Source organism: Grus americana, chromosome 24 (genome assembly GCF_028858705.1).
Source record: "Grus americana isolate bGruAme1 chromosome 24, bGruAme1.mat, whole genome shotgun sequence".
Classification (NCBI taxonomy): Eukaryota; Metazoa; Chordata; class Aves; order Gruiformes; family Gruidae; genus Grus; species Grus americana.
The window spans coordinates 7,869,295-7,885,315 of record NC_072875.1 but is presented as its reverse complement, the minus strand read 5'-3'; the positions used below and the strand labels follow the sequence as shown (position 1 = coordinate 7,885,315).

General features: G+C 58.2%; 2 protein-coding genes across 5 annotated transcripts; one reads left to right on the top strand and one right to left on the bottom strand.

Moving 5' to 3' along the window:
• The first annotated feature begins 904 nt into the window (after window positions 1-904).
• ESAM (endothelial cell adhesion molecule) lies at window positions 905-10,437 on the top strand. 4 transcript variants are annotated; one of them, XM_054802877.1, is made up of 7 exons: window positions 905-1,010; window positions 6,203-6,360; window positions 8,259-8,472; window positions 8,567-8,722; window positions 8,834-8,956; window positions 9,079-9,220; window positions 9,649-10,437. In XM_054802877.1, the coding sequence occupies exons 1-7, from the start codon at window positions 965-967 to the stop codon at window positions 9,992-9,994; spliced, it is 1,185 nt and encodes a 394-aa protein (XP_054658852.1). In that variant the 5' UTR covers window positions 905-964; the 3' UTR covers window positions 9,995-10,437. The 4 variants fall into 4 exon arrangements, with proteins under 4 accessions (XP_054658852.1, XP_054658851.1, XP_054658850.1 ...); XM_054802876.1 differs by having other exon boundaries at window positions 8,834-8,960; window positions 9,162-9,220; XM_054802875.1 differs by having other exon boundaries at window positions 8,806-8,956; window positions 9,162-9,220.
• A 666-nt stretch (window positions 10,438-11,103) lies between these two features.
• On the bottom strand, window positions 11,104-15,857 carry NRGN (neurogranin). Its single transcript, XM_054802886.1, has 3 exons — window positions 15,687-15,857; window positions 13,441-13,647; window positions 11,104-11,297 (listed from the first exon to the last, which is right to left on the bottom strand). The coding sequence occupies exons 1-2, from the start codon at window positions 15,699-15,701 to the stop codon at window positions 13,441-13,443; spliced, it is 222 nt and encodes a 73-aa protein (XP_054658861.1). The 5' UTR covers window positions 15,702-15,857; the 3' UTR covers window positions 11,104-11,297.
• Window positions 15,858-16,021: the final 164 nt, after the last annotated feature.

The window sequence follows — 16,021 nt, the reverse complement described above, 5'->3', positions numbered from 1 at the left end:
CTGAACCCTGAGATGATGGAGAGAGGAAGAGGAGGAGATCTCCCCCTCTGCTCCCAGTGCTCAAAATAGGGTAAATCGCCCCAAAATAGGGTGCGCTACCCCAAAGAGCCTCTGCCGGGAGCCCAGAAGCAGCGTTGGCTGGACCAGGAGGTGAGGCTGCGGGCAGGGGAACCGGGAGAGCCCGGTGGGATCTGGCCAGGTCACTCCCCGAGCCCGGATCCTGCAATCCCAGCGGCCAGGCGGGATTTACGGGGGGAGACGAGGGCGAGAAGGGATTAATTCCCCCCTTCCTCCTGCTCCTCCTCCTCCTCCCTCCTCCGCCAGCGTCTAATCTCTCCGCTGGTGCTTTGAGGTCTGACCCCGGTTGGATCGAGGACCAGACTGACCTCGGCCGAGCCGGGAAGGATTCATCCCGGGGCTCCCCCAAACCGGGGGCCTGGAGGCGTGGGTTCCAAAATGGCCTTTTTTGGGTGTTTTAATTTATTTTTTTTAATTTGTGTTTAGGGATTAAGGTGTTTATCCAACTGCCCTTGGGCAGGGGATGCTTGGCCATGCCAGAGCGGGAGGGATGTGGCTGGGGGTCCCCCCGCCTCCCTGGGGGGTCCCCCCCTTATACCCCTATAATATTTACCCCAATGTCATAATTAATAACCCCACTATCATAATTAATAAGCCAAATAATTAATCATCACAAATGTGTTGGTGCAGGGCTGGTATTCACGGCTGGGGGGGCTGCTTTGGACCCCCGGGGGGGGACACGACACCCCCACACTGCTTGGGGCTGGGACCCCCCCGCCGTGAGCTGGGGAGAGGCCCCGCCCCCTGCACAGACCCCGCCCCTTCTATAGGCCCCGCCCCCACCTGCGGGGCACGCCCCCCCGGTCCGCCCCCCCCCCCCCCCCCCCGGTCCGTTCCCCCCCCGCCCGGCGCGGCCCCGGCACCTGCTGCGGCTGCGGCTCCGGCCATGGGCGCGCTGCCCCGGGCCGCGCTGGCGCTGGCTGCGCTGCTGGGTGAGCACCGGGGGCGGGGGGGGGGCATCGGGCAGGGCGGGGGGCACCGGCCGGGAGGCAGCCGGCGGGACCCGGGGGGACCGGAGCGCGCTGGGGGGGCACCGGGCGGGATGCACGGGAGCCGGGGGGGGCACCGGACAAGACGCACGGCGGCCGGAGCAGCCCGGGCGGGACGCGGGGAAGCTGGGGGGGGGGGTGTCACTGGGCAGGACCCGGCGGTACCGGGGGGGGCACCCGTCGAGTCGCACGGGAAGCGAGGGTACGGGGCGGGGGGCACCCGGCAAGAGGCAGGAGAACCGGGACGCACCGGGCAGGGCGTGGAGGAGCTGGGGGGGGGGTCACCGGGCAGGACCCTGGGGTACGGGGGGGGTCACCGGGCAGGGCGTGGAGCAGCCGGGGGGCATCCAGCAAGAGGGACCGGAGCCGAGGAGCACCGGGCAGGACCCCGGGGAGCTTTAGGGGGGCACCGGGCGGGATGCGGGGGTACCGGGGGGGGCACACAGCACCCACCGGCCCCTCTCCGTGCCCTCGGTCCCCCCCAACCCACCCCCCGTCCCCTCCTTGGGGTGCCCTGAAATCTGGGTCCCCCGGGGAAAAGCTCCTTGGAGCTGCCGACACCCCCAAACTGAAAACCACCCCATTGGGGGGGCACCCTGGGGACCCCGGTACGTCGGAGCCGATAATTCACCTCCCCACGTGGCGTCGGGCAGAAAAAAAAAAATCAAATTTTTCTTCTTTTCCCCATGATAAAAACCTGTTCCCTCCCTCGTTTTCCGGCACTTTGAGTTTATCCTGGCTGGTTTTGGGGCGACGACACTCAACGGGGGGGTTTCCCTCCTTCCCCCCCCCCCCCCCCCAAATTTCCAACCATATTTGAGGTTTGGTTTGTTGGTTGGGGGTTTTTGGGGTTTTGGGTTGTTTTTTTTTTGGAAAAGCCACGGCTGCTCCGAAGGGAAACGTCCCCTTGGCGTTCCCGGCGAAGGAGAGGCCTTTGGGGAAAGGAAACGGCCCCAAAAAACAATGGCAGCGGCGTTTCCTCCCCGGCGGGACACTGGGTGGGGGTCCCCGCTCCCGGAGCCGCTGGGTTTTGCTCCTTGAGGGATGGGGTTGGTTTGGTTTTTTTTTTTTTTGGTTTTGGGGGTTTTTTTTATTATTTCCATTATAAAAGTTAAAGGGCATTGGGGTGAGGCGCTGTGGTCGCTCCGTCCTTAAATCCCACCGGGATGCTCCTTCGCCGTGTCCCGACGATGTAAATTTGCATGGGGACGTGATGGAACACCACTTCCCCCCCAAAAATAACCCCTCACTCCCGAGTCCTGGGACATGATGCTATATGGACCGAGAGCACAAAAACGCAGCAGAAAGACATTTTTGAGCCCAAAATAGGTGGCTTTTTTCCTTTTTCCTTTTTTTTCCTTTTTTTCTTTTTTCTTTTTTTTTTCTTTTTTCTTTTTTTTCCCTTTTTTTCCCTTTTTTTCTTTCTTTTTTTTTTCTTTTTTTGAGGGTCCATATGGGATTGGGACAGGAAAAAGCAAAACAAGGGATGATGCTCGGTGTCCTCGTCCCCATCCCATCGCCGCCGCCTTCTCCTACACCAAGGGGTTAAACCGCGTTTCTATCTATAGCAAAGTCACGTATTATTTTTTTTTTTTTTTTTTTAATTTTTTTCCCAAATTTGGCCTCTCCGGAGGATACAGCACTTTCTACCCCCCCCCCCCCTTCCCACCCCAGGGTCGTGAGAAAAGCCACTGTGGATTTTCCCAACGGACGCCGCTCCACAGCCCGGCATCTCCTATCTGCCCGTTTATAAATAGTCAGAGTTAAGGAAAGAAAAAAACAAAAAACAACAACAACAAAAAAAATTTTTAAAAAAGCCGGGTGACTGCGTCGCATCGCCAAGGTGCTCCTCGACCTTTTTCTGAGTTTCTTAGGGGTTTTGGGTGGTTTTTAATTTTCCCGGCCAAATTCCCGCTGTGTATTTTAAATCCTGAGCTTGGTCTCTCGGGATTTAATTTGGGTCTCGGTTTCACATGACTCCAGCGCCTTAATCCTATCGGCCAGGGTCATCAAACCCCAGCCGCCTCCAGCCTCTAATTCCCCATACGGTCAATAGCTTATAGGGTCGGGTGGGATTTTTTTTTGGGGGGGGGAGGGGATGCTTTTTTTGGGGGGGTTGAGGCTGAACCTTGAGCCAAGAAGCAGCTTTTTTTGGGGTGAAATGAGGCGATTCTAGATGAGGACGGGGGGTTGGATGTAGGTGCAGGGTTTAATGTTGAGGTTGCTGTAGGTGCGCAGAGATTAAAAGTTTTTTTTTTTTTCCATATGGAAAAAATTTTAAGTGGTTTATTTTTTTTTTTTTCCATGGGGAAAGAATTGAAAAGTATTTTGAAAGGTAAAATTTAAAAGTTTTTATTCCCTAGGGGAAAGAAAATAATAAATTGAAGAGTATTTTTAAAGATAAATTTAAAGGTGGTTTTATTTTTTTTTTTTCCATATGGAAAAAAATCCCAGCAGATGGGCAGGAGCGGAGGGAAAACACCCAGGCAGGTGCTTAGCTCGGGGCAGCTGGATAAAAATCAAGGTTTTTCAGCCCAAATAGCAGCCGGGAGGTCCCGAGGTTCCCCCCCCCGCCCCTCCACTGCCGATATGCGTATGAGCGCTGGGAGCAGCTTAATTTTTTCGATCTGGTTAAAGCATTAGAGGATTTGAAGCAGCGAGGTGGCTAAAGCTGGAGCTGATGCCAAAGGGTTCGTTCCTGCGCCCACAGCTCGAGCACTGGCTCTCCCAGCCCTTTTTAGGGTCAAATTTGCCCGAAATGAGGATTTTGGGGTGAATTTTGCCAGAAAAAGGGGATTTGGGGGAGCAAGCATCCTCCAGATCCAGCTCCATCCACCTCTCCCTGACGTGCAGGAGGGGAGACGATGGAGCCGTGATCTCCTATCGCCGTGCTTTAAGGATGACAGAGCAAAGCTGCAGCCACAGAGCACGATTAACACAGTCATCATTAGGTTTCAGAGTTAACGCGGCCCAGCGAGAACACAGAGAGCTCGGCCTGCGGCGGGTGCTGGCGGGTTTGCCGCGGTTGAGACCCACGGGGCTGTTTTCATGCCCGGGGGTGTGATGGGAAACCCCCGCCTGGTTCCGCAGCATCTTTTCCCCCTCCGGAGCCCAGATTTTCCCACGGCACCCTTTGGCCCATCACCCCTTTTTTTTTGCCCCCAAAAATGTTGGAGGAATTGGGCTGAAAAACCTGGATTTTCCCGGCTTTTGGGGGTGCACCAAGGTTTAGGAGCTGTTGATTCATTTAATGATGCCATCTGCATCATTAATGAACTATATTTATTATTATTAGTGTCATGACTATTGTCATCATTATAAAAAACTAATTATAATCATAATTATTATATAATATATATTAACTATTCTATCTTTTATTATAGAAATTACAATATAATTATATATCACACATTTTCTTTTAGGTTATATAAATTTAATACAATTCTATTTATAACGATGCTGAAAAAACCCTGGATTTCCCCAGCTGTTGGGGATGTGCAGAAGTGCAGGAGCTGTGATGTCATCTAATGATGCCATCTGCATCATTAATGATCTATATTATTATTAACATCAGTATCATTTTTATAATTATTATTATCACTACCATAATTCTTCTTATTATTATCATTATCAGTATTATCACTATCACATCCCCACTATTATCACTATTCTTATAAAAATATACGTATATTTATCATTATAGAACATATTATCTATTTTAGTATCAAAATTACAATATTATCATTAGCTATATTTTCTGATATCTCCTCTAAATTTAACACAATTATCTTTATCATAACATATACTTACAACAGAATTACCATTCTTTTTCCACGCTACGTATTTTATTCGCCACCGTAGCTCAATATCATTAATAATACGAATAATATCAGTTCTTTTGCCCACGATATCATTTGCGGGCGGGCTCCCCGCTGCCGTCTCCATCACCCGGCAGCATTTTTTTTCCCCCCTCGCTGGGACTTAAGGATTTATGTTCTTAGCCTGGGTGAGCTATTTTTAAGCATCCTCACCAGACCAGGGCTGAATTCTCCTGGTTTTTCACCGGAGAAGGGGCAAGTTCATTTTTGAAAAAAAAAAATTATTTTTTTTTTTTTTAATTCCTGGGAAGACTTATCAGCCGGAGCAGAGTTTCCTGCCCAGAGCTGGAAGGCTCCGTCCGGAAACTGCGCCGATTCCTTGCCGGGAGGGGGGATGAACGGATGCAGGGAGGAGGCTAAAAATACCCCCCAGTGCCTTGTTTTCCTCTTCCCACCCTGGAAAAATCAAATTAAAACCTCTGAGTTCACAGGAAAGAGGGCGAGGCCATCAGAGGCTCCCTAAATCCTTCAAAACCAGGGATTTTTCCCCAAATCCCAGGCAACAGCGAGGGTAGCATCATCCTTTCTCCCCCGCATCCCAATCCAGCGCATCCCCGGGGCGCTGGCAGGACCGGGGCCAGCCGGGGACACGGATCGATGGGCGGGATGCAGGGATAGAGCCGCCGGGATGCGGCTCCTCGGTGGCGTTCCCCCAGGATAAAAAAAAAAATCCCGGCATAAACCCGACCTCGCTTGAGCCGATTAATTTTCCGGCTGAGCCGTACGGGCAAAGCCAGGGAATAATCTTCCTCTGGGAGCCGAGCATCCTTCTGCGGTCCGTGGTACCCGCTCATATCCTACTGCCCCTTCCCAGTGGGGTTTTGGGGATGCTGGGATGCAGGGGATGCAGGGATGGGATATTTGGGATGGGATGGGGTATTTGGGATGGGATGAGGATCTGGCGCAGCATCGTGGCGGGGGGCCAGGGGTACCCCAATACTGAGCTAAAGGGGGTGTCCAGCCGCTGGAGCTGGTCTCCTGCGTCGGGGGGGAATTTTCGGTCGGAGGTTTTCCTGTTTTCGAGGGGAGGGAAACGGGGATGGGAGGGACCGACATTGTCCTGCATCCTCTGGAGCAGCCGGAAAGCCCTTCCTGCAGCGGGGAAGGAGGAGAAATGTCCTCCAGGCGATAACGCGGGATTGTTGGGTGTTCCCCTGGGAACGGGGAGGGTTTCCAACAATCAGTGGGTTTTTATGGAAAAATGCCACCTGGGGTTGAGTCACGTCCCGTTTTTCTTCCCTCTCTGGCCACGGGCAGGTGTCTCCTCGGCCGTGCTGGAGGTACACGTGGGGACGAGCTCGGTCTTCTCCGTGGAGGGGCAGCAAGTGGTGCTTCCCGCCTGGTACACCAGCCGCTCCCAGAAGAAGCCCTACGTCACCTGGCTGCTGGATAAGGAAGATGCTGATCCCTTCCAGGTGAGCGGTGGGGAGGGAGGGGGACAAGCAGGGAGGTGGCTGTGGTGGGGGAGAGCTCATGGTGCCCTCCGTGGGGTGTTACTCACAGTGGGGAGATCCTTGTGGTGCCCACGATGGGGAGGTGTCCAAGATGGGGAGATGCTTGTGGTGGCCATAATGAGGTGTCCACGATGGGGAAGTGTTCATGGACCCTATGATGGGGAGATGCCCATGATGGGGACATGCCCATGGTACCTGCAATGGGGAGCTGATTGTGGTGCCCATGACAGGGGGAAGTTCATGGTGCCCACCATGGGGTGGTGCCCACCATAGGAAGGAACCCACCATGGGGGAGTGCCCATGGTGCTCACCATGGGGTGGTGCTCACAGTGGGGTGATGCTCGTGGTGCCCATGGTGGGGAGATGCCCACAATGGGGAGGTGTTAATGGACCCTATGAAGGGGAGGTGCCCACAATGGGGAGGTGCCCATGGTACCTGCAATGGGGAGATGTTTGTGGTGCCCACAGTAGGGAGGTCTCTATGATGAGGTGAAGCTTATGGTGCCCACCATGGGGAGATACCCACAACGGGGGGAGATGTTTGTGGTGCCCATAATGGGGAAGTGGCCATGATGGGGAGATGCCAACGATGGGGAGGTGCCCATGGTACCTACAATGGGAAGATGCCCATGATGGAGACATACCCATGGTGCTTGCAATGGGGAGCTGTTTGTGGTGCCCACGATGGGGAGATGCCCACGGTGCCCATGATGAGGGGAAGCTCATGGTGCCCACCAAGGGGTGGTGCCCGCCATAGGAAGGAACCCACCATGGGGAGGTTCTCATGATGGGGGGATGTTCATGGTGCCCACCATGGGGTGGTGCCCATAATGGCGAGGTGCCCACGATGGAGGCAAGTTCATGGTGTCCTTGGTGGGGGGATGCTCATGGTGATGGTGATGTGTAGATGCCCACAATGAGGCCATGCCTGTGGTGCCTGCAAAGGGGAGGTGCTTGTGGTGCCCACAATGGGAAGGTGCCCACGATGGGGTGGTGCCCATGGTGCCTACAATGGGGCCATGCCTATGAAGGGGAGGTGCCTGCGATGGGGCCATGCCCATGGTACCTGCAATAGGGAGGTGCTTGTGGTGCCCACCATGGGGAGATACCCAAGACGGGGAGATGCCCGTGACAGGGAGGTGCTTATGGTGTCCACGATGGGGAGATGCCTGCAGTGGGTGGATGATCATGGTGCCCACGATGGGGAGGTGCCCACGATGGGGAGATGCCCATGGTGCCCGCAATAGGGAGGTAGCCATGGTGGGGAGATGCCCTTGATAGGAGGATGCTCATGGTGGCCACGATGGGGAGATGCCTGCAGTGGGGGGATGATCGTGGTGGCCACAATGGGGAGGTGGCCACAATACGGGGGAAGCTCATGGTGATGAGGAGATACCCACATTGGGGGCATGCCAATGGGACCTGCAATGGGGAGGTGACCACAGTGGTTGTGATGGGGAGATGCCCACAATGGGAAGGTGCCTGCGATGGGGAGATACCCACGATAGGGAGATGTACATGATAGGGTGATGTACACGGTGCCCACGATGGGATGGTGCCCACGATGGGATGGTGCCCATGGTACCCATGATGGGGAGATGTCCATGATAGGGTGATGCTCATGGTGCCCACGATGGTGCCCATGGAACCTGTGATGGGGAGGTGCCCACAATGGGGGGATGCTCGTGGCACCCACAGTGGGGAGATGCCCACGCTGTGGAAGCTCAGGGCAGGCGAGGATGGAGCAGACTCATGCAGCAACTGCTGCTCCCCAAAATTTGGAATTTGGGGGGGGGTTTCCCCTCCTACGACATCATCCAGAGTTGACCGAGTGGGTGTTTTTCCCCACCCCCGTGCAGATCCTGACCTACCTGGATGGGGTGGTGAAGGTGGAGGAGACAGAACTGAAGCCCCGCGTGGGTTTCCTGTACCCTGTCCTCACCCACAACATCTCGTTGTTCATCAACGCCACCCGGGAGCGCGACTCGGGCCAGTACATGTGCACCGTCAACGTGGTGGATGATGCCACCGGCACGGGCAAGAACGTCGGCGTCATCAACCTCACCGTCCTGGGTAAGGTCCCGCCGGTCTTCCCCCCCCACCCCGGGTCACCGTCTCCCTTCGACCCCTCGGTGACGTCCCCGGGGACTGACGCCGGTGCCCGCAGTGCCGCCGGCCGCCCCCGCCTGCCAGCTGCACGGGACCCCCACCGTGGGAGCCAACGTCACCCTGAGCTGCACCTCCGCCAAGGGGAAGCCCCCGCCCGCCTACCGATGGCAGCGCACGGCCCCCACCCTGCAGGTCTTCTTCCCCCCCGCCCAGGGTAAGGTGGCACCGGGCCGGGGGGGGGGAGCGGAAAATCCCGGGAAGCAGCTGCGGAAGTGGGACACACACACACACGCACAGGGGCAGCACCCGAATTTGTCACCCGCAGACCCGGCCAGGGGCACCCTCAAGCTGACCAACCTCTCCATGGAGATGTCGGGTCTCTACGTCTGCGTGGCCGAAAACCGAGCGGGTTCAGCCGAGTGCAGCGTCGCGCTGGAGGTGCACTCAAGTGAGTACGTGTCCGCGGGGCCGGGGAGCAGGGGGACACACACACGCACGCCGTCCCTGCCGTGTCCCCATGGGGTCCCCGTGGGAATAAGGCGGGGGGAGGCGAACTCTGTCTCTCTCCAGCAGCCAGCACCAAAGCCGTCATCGCCGGTGCCGTGCTGGGCTCCCTGGGCGCCCTCGCCACCATCGTCTTCTTCGCCTGCCAGGTCGTCGGCTACCGGAGGAAGAAACGTGACGGCCAGGAGGAGGTGGCCAATGAGATCAAGTGAGGCGCCCCTCCCGCAGAGGAGATTTAAATCGCGGTCGTTAGGTTTCAGGGTTGACGGGGGGGGGGGGGGGGGGAGGAGATTTCCACCTCTGAGCAGTCATCACTAGGTTTCAGAGTTAACGGTCGTTAGGTTTCAGGGTTGATGGGGGGGGGGAGATTTCCATCTCTGAGCAGTCATCACTAGGTTTCAGAGTTAACGAGGAGGAGGAGGTTTCCATCTTTGGCCAGCCATTGTTAGGTTTCAGAGTTAACAAGGGTATATTTTTTTCCCACCTCTGTCCCCCACCTTTCCCTCTTGCCCCCCACCCTCTTTTGGGGTCCAGGAGCTCCACACAACCTCGGGGGGGGGCCCCGTTGCTTTGCTGGGGAGGGGAACAGCGGGGTTTCCCTGTGCCGATCTCTCCGACACCGTCCCCTCTCGGCAGGGAGGACGCCGTGGCCCCCAAAACGCCATCGTGGGCGAGGAGCCCCGCTTCGGACACCATCTCCAAAACCAGCACCTTGTCCTCCATCGCCCGGGAGAAACCCTACGGGGCCAAACCCCCCTCCGACACTGCCTCCATCCTCACCGCCACCGGCAGCTATCGGGGACCCCCGCCGCGGGGAGGGGGACGCACCCCCAACCTCTCGCCCCCCGCGGTTAACGGAGCCCCCCGGCACCGCCAGGATCCGGTTGCCCCCCCGGGGTCGTTGCCCCCCTCCAGCTTGGCACGGGCGGGCGCTGTGCCCATCATGGTGCCAGCACAGAGCCGGGCTGGCTCCTTGGTGTGACCCCCCCCAACCCCACCCCCCCACCCCAAAAAAAAGGGAGTGCCCATATCCAGCAACCACCCCCCTCCATTTGCTGGGATGGGTTGGGGGTTTTTTCCCCTTTTTGGGTGTTTTTCTTTTTTTTTTCTTTTTAAAAGACGCCTCGAGCAGCTGGACTCGTCGTGGGGTTGTTTAATGGGTGCGGGGGGGCTCCCCAAGTTTGGGGGGGCCCCCTAGGTTTGGGGGGGCCGAGTCTCCCTGTAAATATAACACCCCAAACCAGCCCCAGCCCTGCCCAGAGGAGTGGGGGGGGTCCTCTTCTTTTTTTTTTTTTTATATATATATGAGTTGAAATGGGGGATTTTTCATAAAAGAGCATTAAAAAGGGCGGGGGGGGGGACGGGCAGGGGAAACGCACTTTTTTTAGGGGTTTTTTCTGATTAAAAGCTGGCCGCGCTGTCCAGCGCCGTGGTTTGGGGTGAGTTTGTGGGGATTTAGGGGGGTTATGTCATTACGACCGTGTGATGTCCCATCGCACCGGCCTCGGGGTGGCGGCGTCACGGCGCGCGTGTGTTGTCACACCCCGAGGGCCATCGCTTGTCCGTCACCGTGATGTCACGCCCTGCCACGTCCTGTGTGCGCGGTGTCGCAGCGTCCGACTCATGCCTGTAGGACATCACGCTGGCTGTCACGTGTCCGTCAGTGATGTCGTGCGCGCCTGCGTGATGTCACGCCCACCGGTACACAGCCAGCAGTGACATGACCCACGCTTGTATGACGTCACATCCATGATCGTGTCTAGCAGTGACGTCACGCACCCCTGTATGATGTCACGCCAGCCATCACATGTCGGGCAGTGACATCACACCCCCCAACCCCTGGCTGCAGAGCATCACACGCGCCATCTCCCACCCGTGAGTGGCGTCATGCCATGCCGTGCACGCTTGCGTGCCCCACGGCGGTGTCACGCGTGCCTGTACGACGTCACACCAGCCACCGCAGCGACATCACACGTGCGCGTATGGCATCACGGCCAGGCATCGCCCGCCCCGGCACCATCCCACCTCCGCACCGCTGCGACCTCACCGCTCCGCCGGGTGACATCGAAAGGTGCCAAGGACAGGCCAGGCCTCTGGCAGGGACGTTTATTGGGGCGGGGGGCGGCCGGGGCTGGGGGGGACGGCCGGGGGCGGGGGCAGGGCCCGGCGGCAGGGGGGCCCCGGGGGGCGCATGCGGGGGCGGCGGGGCAAAGCAGGGGCTCCTGGGCCTCGGCGGGCGGTGGGGGTTCGGCGGCGAGGGGGGTGTGGCGAGCGCCTGGCGGCCCCTGCAAGCAAGGAGAGAGCGGTCAGCCCTGGGCCTGAGCCCTGCCTGTGCCCTGCCTGCACACTGCCTGCGCCCTGCTGCTGCAGCCTGCACCCTGCTCCTGCACCCTGCACCTACACCCTGCCTGCACCCTGCCTGCGCCCTGCACCCTGCCTGTGCCCTGCTGCTGCAACCTGCACCTACACCCTGCCTGCACCCTGCCTGCACCCTGCACCTACACCCTGCCTGCACCCTGCCTGTGCCCTGCACCCTGCTCCCGCACCCTGCACCTACACCCTGCCTGCACCCTGCTCCTGCACCCTGCACCTACACCCTGCCTGCGCCCTGCCTGTGCCCTGCACCCTGCCTGTGCCCTGCTGCTGCAACCTGCTCCTACACCCTGCCTGTGCCCTGCCTGCACCCTGCACCTACACCCTGCACCTACACCCTGCCTGTGCCCTGCACCCTGCCTGTGCCCTGCACCCTGCTCCTGCACCCTGCACCTACACCCTGCCTGCACCCTGTTCCTGCACCCTGCCCACACCCTGCCTGCGCCCTGTACATGTTCTGCTGCTGCACCCTGCTCCTGCACCCTGCCCACACCCTGTCCCTGATGCTGCTGCATCCTGCACCCTCTCCATGCCCGTCCCCTCCTTGCCAGCACCCCTGCCTCCCCCCTGCCTGCACCCTGCCCTCTTTGCACCCTGCCCACGCCCTGCTCCTGCAGCTTGCACCCTCTCCGTGCTCTCCCCCTCCCCTGCCCTGCCCACACCCTGCCCGTGCCCTACTTGCAGCCCGCCCACAACCTGCCTGCACCTTGCCTGTGCCCTGCTCCTGCCCCCTTGTCCTGCCTGCCTCCCAGTGCTGCCTGCAGCCTGCCCTCACCCAGCCCCATCCCAGCAGCCAGGAGCTGGGGGCGGGGGGAGGACACCCAGCCTGAGGCCCCCCCGGGCAGAGGACCCTGGTGGGAGGGGGTGAACCCAGCTCACCTAACGAGGCTCATGGCCCTAATGAGCTTCACTTGGAAGCTGCTTCCCCACGGCATCCTCGCTGCAGTCCCACTGCATCCTCACCGAATCCCAGTTGCGTCCCAACTGGATCCTCACTGCAGCCCCACTGCATCTCCATCGCATCCTCATTGAATTCCAATTGCTTCCCCACTGCATCCTCAGCTCATTCCCATTGCACCCCCACTGAATTCCCACAGCATCCCCACTGTACCCACACTGCACCCCCACTGAATTCCCACGGCATCCCCACACTGCACCCCAATTGCATCCCCACTGCAGCCCCACGGCATCTCCATCACATCCCGATTGCATCCTCGTTGAATTCCAACTGCTTCCCCACCGCATTCCCACTGCATCCCTGTTGCATCCCCAGTTCATTCCCACTGCATCCCTGTTGCATCCCCAGTTCATTCCCATTGCATCCCCACTGCATCCTCAGTTCGCCCCCACTGCATCCCCATCGCATCCCCACTGCATCCCGGTTACATCCCGGTTACATCCCCACCAGCGCCGCCACACACACGTGGCCGAGCCGGCAGCAAGACCTCCCCTCCGCTAACCCCAAACCAACCTCCCCGTAGCTGGGGCCGTTCCCCGCTCACCGTGCCGCCGCGGCACGGCACAGGGCATGGCACAACCACCCCCCGGGCCCCGATGCCACGCGGCCTCGGCACCGTGGGCGCTTTTAAATTTACCTTTTCCTGCCAGGAGACTGTGACACAGGCTTTTAAAAATAGCATGTGCTGAGGCGAGGCGTTCGGGGTGGTGTTGCTAAGGGAGAAATTCAATTCAAATCTAGGGCTTCGCCTTCCCATGCTAACTACTACGGCGCGCTCCCAAAATTAGGGCAGGCAGGGGCTGCCTGCCTGCTGCCTGCCTGCGTGCTTTCACCTCCTGGGAAGAAAAAAAAACCCCTTCTCCATCCCCAGTCGGTACGGGGCAGGATGCTCCATCCCCAGTTGGTACAGGGCAGGATGCTCCATCCCAAACGGGTACAGGGCAGGATGCTCCATCCTGGGGAAGGCTGCTCCATCCCCAATCGCTACAGAAAAGGATGCTCCATCCCCAATAGGTACGGGGAAGGATGCTCAGAGCAGCATCCTTGTAAAAATGACCCAATTTTTGGGGTGGGATAAGGGAATTTTTGGGGGGTACCTAGTCGCCGTTGCGGAGGTCACCGCCGCGGGTGCTGTTGGCACACTCGGCGTCCTTGGTTTTCCGATCGATCTCGCCCCCTTTGATCTTCTTGCGGGTCATGTGGCCACGGAAGCTAGCCTGGATCTTGGCAGCCGCCGCGTTGGCGTCGGGATCGTCCAAGGGGATATCCAGGATGTCCTCGTCCAGCTTCGTGCAGGCTCCCTCCTGCCAGCGGCAACGAGAGGGTTACGGCCGGCAGCACCCCAAAAAGAGCATCCCCCCCCAATTTAATCCACTAAATAAGGTCCTAAATCAGCCCCTGTGGTAAAAATTAGGGTTCGTTCTTTGCTAAAAATGAGGGTCCTTAGCTAAACATGAGGGTCTTTAGCTAAAAATGAGGCTTCTTTGCTAAAAACGAGGGTCCTTTGCAGGTGTCTCTGGGGATTTGCAGCCGAAGGCGCAGCAGGGGAAGATGTTTCACCCCCCTGCTCATCCCTAATTCCCCCCCTGGACACAATCCCCCCACTGCTGGGGCTGGATCCTGCTTCCCTGAGAGTTGTGATACAGTATCCGTGGGTTTTAGCGGGGGGGGGGGGGGGGGTATTTTCGGCACAGCGGGAGGTCACGCTGTGCAAACCCAGCTGGCCGTGCCTCAGTTTCCCCTTCTCGCAGCCTGTTGCATCCCCCTGTATCCCTTCCTCAGGACTTCGGCTGAAAACACTGGGAAATTTGGGAAGGGAGCGATGCCGGAGGGTGGGGAGGGGGATAAAAGCATCCCCCGGAGAATTATTCACTGCACCCGACTCCCCTCCTGCCGCATCCCGATGGGGCGGGGGGGGAAACACGGGGAAACCAAATGAGATGGGAGCGAGCCGGTGCTGGATGCTCTGGTGTTGGCAGCGATGCGGGAGCATCCTTTGCATCGCCCTGGGAACGCTTAAAGGAGGGGGTTTTTGGGGGGGGAAGGGGGGGGTATTTGGAAGCTGCAGATTTGGGGAGGGGGGGATACTCTTCCCTCGGAGCGTGCCACGGTTCCGCAAAGTTGCTCGGGTTGTTTGACCGTCACAAAAGGTGAGGGAAGGAAAAGAGCGGCAGCGGCTTAAGTGACGGGTCCAAGGTGGAAATGATATGTCTGGGGTGGAAATGTTATAGCCAAGGCTGGAAATCCTATAGCCAGGGGAGAAATCCTATAGCCAGGGGAGAAATCTTATAGCTGGGGGAGGAAATCCTATATCTAGGAAAGAAATCCTATATTCATGGGAGAAATCCTATATAGAGATGGGGGAAACATGTATACAGGGGAGAAATCCTATACTGAGGGAAGAAAACCTATATACGGAGGGGCATAACCTATGTCCAGGGGAGAAATCCTATATTCGGGAGAGAAATCCTATATCCAGGGGGTGAAAAACCTATATCCAGGGGAGAAATCCTATATGCAGGGGAGAAATCCTATATTCAGAAGGAGAAATCCTATATATGGGGCGGCAGGGATCCTATATGCAGGGAAGAAATCCTATATCTGGGGGGGATAAATCCAGGGTGGGCTTTGCCTCTCTGGGGGTGCCCAGGAGGGCAGATGGGCGCTTTGCCCTGTGCTGCTGGCTGAGCCGGGGCGGGGGGAAAGGGGAAAAAGGGGGGAAAAGGAGGAAAAAAAAGGGGGGAAGAGGAAAAAAAGGGGGGGGAGGGGGAAAAAAAGGGAGAAAAGGAGAAAAAGGAGGTGGTTTTCTGCCGGATCAGCTCCCCAAGCCAGCTGGTGGCCGGGTGGTGAGGGGTGCTCACCCTCGGTGAGGACGGGAGGGGTGCAGCCCCCTGCTCGCCCCGATTTATCCGTAAGCAACCTCCAATCCCACCCGGAGAGTAATTTGGGGGGGGGGGGGGCAGGAAAGTAGAACCCCCCGTCTGGCCGCTGGATTTGGGGACAGAGGGGACTTTCCTGGCTGGAATACTGGCAGCAGTGCGGGGTGGCTGCCAGCCCCGGCGGGACGCATCCTGAACTGGAGTGGGGGGGCTTGGGGGAGGTATGGGCCTGGGGGGCTGCAGCGGCGCTGGGTGGCGGGGAGCACAGGGAGATGGCTGAGCTCCTGGGTGCAGCACCCACCGCAGCATCACCCCCCTGCAAATACCCCCCCCCTGCCTCCATCAGCACCCCAAATCCCCTCCACCGCCCCCGTCCCCCGCTCCAAGGGGGGACCAATAACAAGAATAATAATAAATTAAACACAAAAAGGCTGGGGGGGGGAAGGGACGGGGGAAAAACCTACATTGCAGCAGTCCATGGCGGAGGACGGGTGGGCGGCCAGCGATGGGCGAGGGGCTCCGGCAGGGTCTCGCTTCCCCGGCGGCTCTCCCGGCGCAGGTGGCAAGTTGAGCGGAGCCGCTTGCCTACGTAATGCGCTTTCCTCCGGGCGAGCCTATCAGCCCCACACCCCTGCCAGGCTTTTGGGGGGGGGTGTTTCTTTTTTTTTTTTTTTTTTTCCCTTTCTCCTCTTTTTTTTTTATCCTCCTCCAATTTTATTTCGCAGCCTCCAACTCCCTCCTAACACTTAAAGGAGCCGGCAGCTCGCATCGGAGTTTTCGTGTAACATAAAATTCCACG

Excerpts from the sequence above, each read along its gene's own strand:
- ESAM (XM_054802875.1), top strand. The coding sequence starts at position 965 with ATGGGCGCGCTGCCCCGGGCCGCGCTGGCGCTGGCTGCGCTGCTGG. Across the intron at positions 6,361-8,258 it reads AAGATGCTGATCCCTTCCAG|ATCCTGACCTACCTGGATGG; the intron begins GTGAGCGGTGGG and ends ACCCCCGTGCAG. Across the intron at positions 8,723-8,805 it reads CTTCTTCCCCCCCGCCCAGG|GGGCAGCACCCGAATTTGTC; the intron begins GTAAGGTGGCAC and ends ACACACGCACAG.